The 6,550-nt window shown below is 42.5% G+C and overlaps 1 protein-coding gene across 1 annotated transcript in view; it reads right to left on the minus strand.

Annotated features, from left to right (window-relative positions):
- LOC118336538 (sodium bicarbonate cotransporter 3-like) overlaps window positions 1-6,550 on the minus strand; it is a gene marked incomplete at its 5' end in the record, with an annotated part of 12,422 nt that overhangs the window by 2,151 nt on the left and 3,721 nt on the right. The window contains 7 exon segments of the mRNA XM_035673206.1: window positions 233-484; window positions 572-733; window positions 1,221-1,334; window positions 1,964-2,125; window positions 2,469-2,574; window positions 2,749-2,994; window positions 5,744-6,053. Coding sequence (XP_035529099.1) covers window positions 233-484; window positions 572-733; window positions 1,221-1,334; window positions 1,964-2,125; window positions 2,469-2,574; window positions 2,749-2,994; window positions 5,744-6,053 — 1,352 coding nt within the window.

A 6,550-nucleotide genomic window follows, 5' to 3' on the forward strand; every position in this document is an offset into this window, starting at 1 on the left:
TCCTCCTAGTGCTCCTAACGGTATCTGCAAGAATCCACTCAAACTCTAAAACACCATGAAGAATACCTGAAAATACCTAAAACATGACGTCCTCTCCTGTTGGACAGATACTGAAGGACAGATGAGATAAAAACACTTTTCATGGGGACTTGAAGTGTAGTTGCAGAAAGCAGCCCCTCAGACAAACATGAACATTCTGGGTGTTATCTGTCTCTGCGAGGACTCTGTTCACCTTGAGGGCGGAGGTCATGAAGACGGAGCAGCCCATCAGGATGAAGATCATGAACCCGGTGACTCTCTGCTCCCTGATGCCCAGGAACTTCGGCTGCTCCCCCGGCGCCGCGCACTCCGACTCCAGCTTCAGACTGTTGACGTGGGAGATGGAGAGCACAGTCGCCGCTACAAACCACGGCAGGCCCATGATGGAGCACACGCCCAGCATCACCGCCACCACCAGCAGGTCCAGGTGGTAGCCACAACCTTTCTGCAACCACAACACACACAGAGGGGAAGTTTATCACCGAGCTACCAGTCTGTGGTCACCTGCTACCGTCCTGTCAGTTGTCCCCACCTTAAGTTTGTTCTCCTTCCTGTTGACGATGACGGCGGTGATCTGCTGGTCCATGAAGATGAGGATGGTGCAGAGCAGAGCAGGGACGGCGGCGGCCAGCAGCGTCCACCAGGGGTTCGGACCCAGCGGGGAGATCAGCCACCCTCGAGTGTTCGACGTGGGCTGAGCGGATAAACACAAACAGCAGCGTTAACACTTTATAACAACTTCTGACAGTGAAGCTCCTGTACACAGCAGATAGATGTTCCTGTGCTTTCTGTAATACTGAAAATATAAAATATCTAAACAGCATTTATATACAATTTGATTCAAACTCAAAGTAAATCACATTTACTGTAAATTCAGGTATTTATGATGCAGCTTTAGGCAGCGATGTTTGTAGGTCACTCTAATCTTTAAGCTTGAGGTCGTTGCTCTTCATTTTTTAACCCTGCAGTGACTGAAGAAACTGACCTACATCTGTAAGCAGTGTTATGTAATGTGAACGTAGCATTGTGCCCTGACACCCACATGACCTCTTACCCCACTGAGCTAACAGCAATACAACAGCATACCTAATGTTAACTCTGATGCAGACGTTAGATTATGATCTATATACTGTATACCAGCGTACCGATTATAAAGAGAACACAGTGGAGTCAGGTGTTACCTCGAAGCGGTCGGGTACGTTGAGTTTGGGCGAGGGAACTCCCACCAGATAATCCACTAACACCATGATCATGATGGTCAGAAAGATGGCGAAGTCACTGATGGTCGATCGAACCTGCAGACGCAGAACGGTCTGATCAATATTCTCCCTCCGCTCATGTTGTCTTTATCCGATAATATGTGATCACTTGATTGAGTTTTAATATTTAGCTATGTAAGTATTCACATCTTAATGATAGCTAATAGCTAGCCAATGAACATGCATCTATCAGATGTAGCTAGCTAACAATTAATGCAGATGAGTTAGTCAGCTGGTGTTTAGCTCTGAAGCAAAACACTAACTAGCTAGCCACTAAACTAAGTAGCTTATAATTGACGTAGAACGCTTTGATAACATTAGCTAACTTAAAAATGTGACTATACACACACGTGTCTTATTTATCCTTTAACCATCTTGAAAAAATGGTTGTCTTTTCAACACAAGTTAGCCTAGCACATAGCATATCTAATTACAGGAAAGGAGGAAGCTGACCAAGATTCAGGACCGAGGCTTGCTCAACTGTGATTGGAGCACAGAGCAAAAGGGGCGGGACTTAGGAAGGGTCAACTATTACACAAGAAAAACTTAACCAATCATCTGAACTGGATGAGACCTTGATATTAGGGACATTCAGGGTGAAATACAGAAACAAGAAAGCAAATTAACCCAATTCATAAAGCAATCTGTGTGAGACTGATACAGACCTTGGTGGGGAAGTATCTCTTGGTCTTGAACTGTTTGAGGAAGGATGAGAGGAAGAAGGTGGTGAAGAAGAGGATGACGGACCAGAAGAGGACGTCGGGGACGTAGGGGCCGTCGTGGCTGCAGGCCGAGCCGACAAACTCCCCGTGTAAATCCACACATTCCTGGAAACAGAGAGAGCGTGTTGAGCTGCAGTTCCACTAATGTCCACTAGATACTGCTGTGATCTGACTGTACTGAAGTGAATGGACACACAACAAGTTCAGCTCTCAGCAGATTCAATGAGCTTCTTCTACAGTCAGTGAGGGGAGTCAGTGTGGAATTATTGTTTAATTGAGGAGAAATTAAAGCATAAATAGTATGATAATTATTTTCGACTGCAGCTAAACTAAACAACTAAACAACATCTAAGGCATCACTGACATGCTGGGAATACCAGAAACATTTTTTAAACAGTGTTTTCAGATCACTTTTCACTGAAGCTTCTACATGAACACAATGTCAGACCTTTGCAGTCAGCTGGTCCCACTGGATGTTTTCTGACGTCCCGTTTATGGCGCTCCACATCTGCAGGACTTCAGCTGAGGCGTTGGCAGGCGGAGAACACTGACACCTGTAACAGGGCAGCAACACGAGAGGCCGGTTCACATCAAGAAAAGTTCATTTACCCACAACTTTTATCAAAGTCTTTCATTTTCTTTTCACTTTTAATTTAATTTACTCTCCTCCGTATTCTTTGTTCGATGATGAGTCTCGTATTTAGTCTTGAAATAAGTTACTCCCTTACGTGTAGAAGGTGAGGTTGTCCAGCTGGCTGTGCATGTTGATGGGGTAGACCTCCCCGAGGTGGACCAGCTTCTCCAGGGCCTCGTAGATGAAGATGATGCAGATGAGGGCAGCGAAGGCCTCCTCAGTGAAACGGGTGATGTAGCAGACTAAAGAGCTGGCGTCGGTGGCGACCAGCAGCAGGCAGAGGAAGGCAGTCCAGAGTCCGATACTGGTCCGCAGGGACAGGTAGCACAGACCATAGTCACTGAGACAGACAGGAAGGGACAATGAGGCGAGAAGGGCACAATCAGTATTTTGAAAAAACGACCATACCATTGGTTTTACAATGTTTTAAAACCGTATGTTCAGGGTGTGATGAAAGAGAATGAGATGTTACAGGAATATAGGAACCATTCATTATCTTCTCTAAACGAGAAAACTCTCCCTGTTGATGTGTTCAACGACTGGAGCTCAGTCTTTTTCTGTTCTTTTGATACTTTACCTTCAAAACTATTAACATGTTTTTCCACTAAAGCCTCATTTAACAGTCTCACATGTTAAATGTTGACCGAATACAAACAGTCATACAGGAATAAAATACAGTCTGAAACAGGTAAAATTAGTCATCAGTCAGTCAACAAGATTATAAATCGGACCAGTAAGACTCTGAAGCAATCACAGTTCGCTGCTTATTATCTAACCTCCTCTAACCTCCTGTTACCTGTTTGAGTAAATAAACTGTCACGTGAAATTGTATTTTGATCTCTTGAGCTCTGTACAACAGTTCAGTGTTATCAGTGTTTTCTCAGTCAACACTGGCTCAGGAGAAACTGTTGAACTGAGGACATCAACCGCAAAAAGGGTCTCTAAAAAAGCAGCAGACTCTCTGTCCTCCTCATCCTGTCAGTCATCATGTCTTTGTGTCTCCCTGTCCTCCTGCTGTTGAGCCTGGCTTGGTTTGGCACAACTCAGCCGGTCGACAACCGGGCCGAGCTGAAGAAGATGCAGGCCGCTCTGGAGGAGATGCAGGTCGAGAGGCGAGGTAAGTCTCCACTTGTAGCTGTTGTCTTTATTTACAACCAGAAATATTTGTCTCAGAATCAACAGGTTGCTTTCTTCGAGATTAATAGCTGAATTTTCGGACTGAAGCTGCTCACAATCATTAATATTAAAGACCTACAAAACAGACCGAAGAGGCTCATGCTGATATTTCTTTGCTGTAAAAATAAAAAAAGATTTCCTTTAGGCAGAGTGATAAAGTCTCAGAGGATGTGGGAATGAGTTTGCGTCAGATGGATAGGTAGGACAGAAGTGTATCAAGGTTCCTGAATCCAGGCACTTTTAAGAGCCTCTTTCTGGCTTTGTAAATCCAAGTATAGCCTCCAAGCTTATCAATTCCTTTTACCAATGCAGGCATGTTTTTCTTGCTTTTCATTGCAAAACAATGACGTCAAACTTGTGTGTCTACACTGCTCGAAACATGCAAAAAGGAAGAATCATGGTGGAGAGGAAGAAATGGTCCAAAGGGTGACCTCATTTCAGCAAGAAACCCAGCTGAACTCTACACTGCTCAGACATCAGAAATCATCAGATTTGAAAATCAGTTATCCGTAGTGTGCGGTCTTCTCTCTCTACAGTTTATTTATAATGTGACTGTTCTTTTATTGTTTGCAGCTATGAGTGAACGTCTGGATGCAGCTGAGAGGGAACTGAACAGAGTCAAAGGTAAGGTAATCTCAAACTGGTGAAAAACTCAATCATTATAAGCAGTATATAAGCACTGAATAAAGGGTTTATAACGCACTGTAATGTATTTGTAAGCAGATACGATGCCTTAGATATAAAAAAACCAACATTTTTCATCTTTGTGGACTTTTCCAAAGCATTTCACATATTGACCACATCTTACTTTTATTTATTTATTACAATTTATTACATTACGTTACCTGTTCTAACGGCAGCAGTCAGTGAAGTAGTGTACGGACGACACTCTGCTAGCTGTGGACAACCTACTGCACTTTTTGATATTAAACTTGTACTGAATGTACAGACAACTAAGTTTATGCTGTTGTCTAGAGTCGGAGATGTTGTTGATGATTGTTAACAAAAACTTTTGTATTTTCACTGTACAATGATCCAACATTAAGCGAGTTACAGTATAAAAATATAAATAATTCAGTATTTATTGGATAGACTAAACACATTCAAATAGTACATAGAAAATCTTGTCATGAAACAAAAAATTTATTGTTTTTCTTATATCTTTTATTAGATATACATTTTTACTAATTTTAAACTGTTATTTGACATCACTGTAAATGAGTGTCAGCCTTCAAAGATGTCCGAGTTCTTTATTGAGGTATCTGACATGTGGAAGAGTTAAACAGAGATTATGAATGAGAATACAGCAATAATATAAAATGTCATCATAGGAAAAGTTATAATTGTCCAATAAACACTTAAATAAGTTTACAGTTATTAAATGTCCATATACTGCTTATAAATGATAAATAGGGGGACTTAAAGTCAAGTGTTAGTATCTCAAAGCACATTTTAGAATTTTTCCAAAGACAAATCTTTGAAGATTTTCTGGATTTGGTGAAAAAAAAATTATGCTGATGAAACATTTATGCCTGAAAACCTCAGATAGTTTAATAAATGACTGAAGTGAAATTTTTCCAAACTGCCATAAAATGCTTTAAGAAATGACTTAAGGCGTTTATTTTGTACAGAAATACCTAAAGTTGCGTTCGCTGCCTCTCTGGGAGTAAACGGCCTTGTGAAGACGACAAACGGCAATAAAGACCTCATTTACACGGACGTCATCACCAATGTGGGCGGAGCTTACAATGCTGAGACAGGTGAGATACCGTATTCAAGTTCTAGATTAGTCATGTCAAGAAAGTTAGCCAAAGGAGTGTCTCCATCCACTACTGTTATGTGTATGTTGGCTGATGGGCATAAACAGTCGGTGAAGCTACTCTTCATTTTTCCTCCAGGTGTGTTCACGGCACCGATTCGTGGAGTCTACTACATCCGTTTCACCTCCAACAGCCCCACCAACTTCCCCATGAGTGCCGTTCTTTACAAGAACGACCTTGAGATCCAGCTGATCGTCCACGAGCAGTCGTCCGGTGAGGGCAGCGACACGGCGTCCAACGGCGCCGCCTTGCTGCTGGAGCAGGGCGACAGGCTGAAGATGGTGCTGTGGCAGGACACTCACATCTGGGACAACAGCAACCACCACAGCACCTTCAGTGGCTTCCTGCTGTTCCCCATGTAAGCGCGAGAGAAAATACCTGTTTCTGATTGGCTGCCTGGCAACTGTCACAAAAATTACATAAACAGACCAACTGCTGATACTGCCGACACCACCGAATACTACAACTACTACTACAGAATACTACAACTACTACCAACAATACTACTAGAACTACTACAACTACCACAAACCACCACCATGACTGCTACGACTACTTCCACCAACACCCTTACTATTGGTACTACTACCATTACTACCAACCACCTTATTTGTGCAGCACTTTGAGCACTGAAGTGCTTCCAACCAAAGGAAAGATAAAAGTACATTTATAAGATGTAAAACTCCACACTGAGTCCTAAAGATGGACGTCTATCTTTGTTTCTTTGTGTTTCAGGGTGGATGAACCTCCCAAAGAGTTCGACATTGAAGCCGAGATGAAAACACTTCAGGCTTCACTGACGCAGTTTCAAACAGAAAATCAGGGTAAAACTTGATGTGCAACAATACTACCAACACCACCAAATACTACAAATACTACTACCAACACCACCAAATACTA

This window comes from Morone saxatilis, unplaced genomic scaffold, assembly GCF_004916995.1.
Source record: "Morone saxatilis isolate NCDOM2014 unplaced genomic scaffold, NCSU_SB_2.0 Contig24, whole genome shotgun sequence".
Lineage (NCBI taxonomy): Eukaryota > Metazoa > Chordata > Actinopteri > Moronidae > Morone > Morone saxatilis.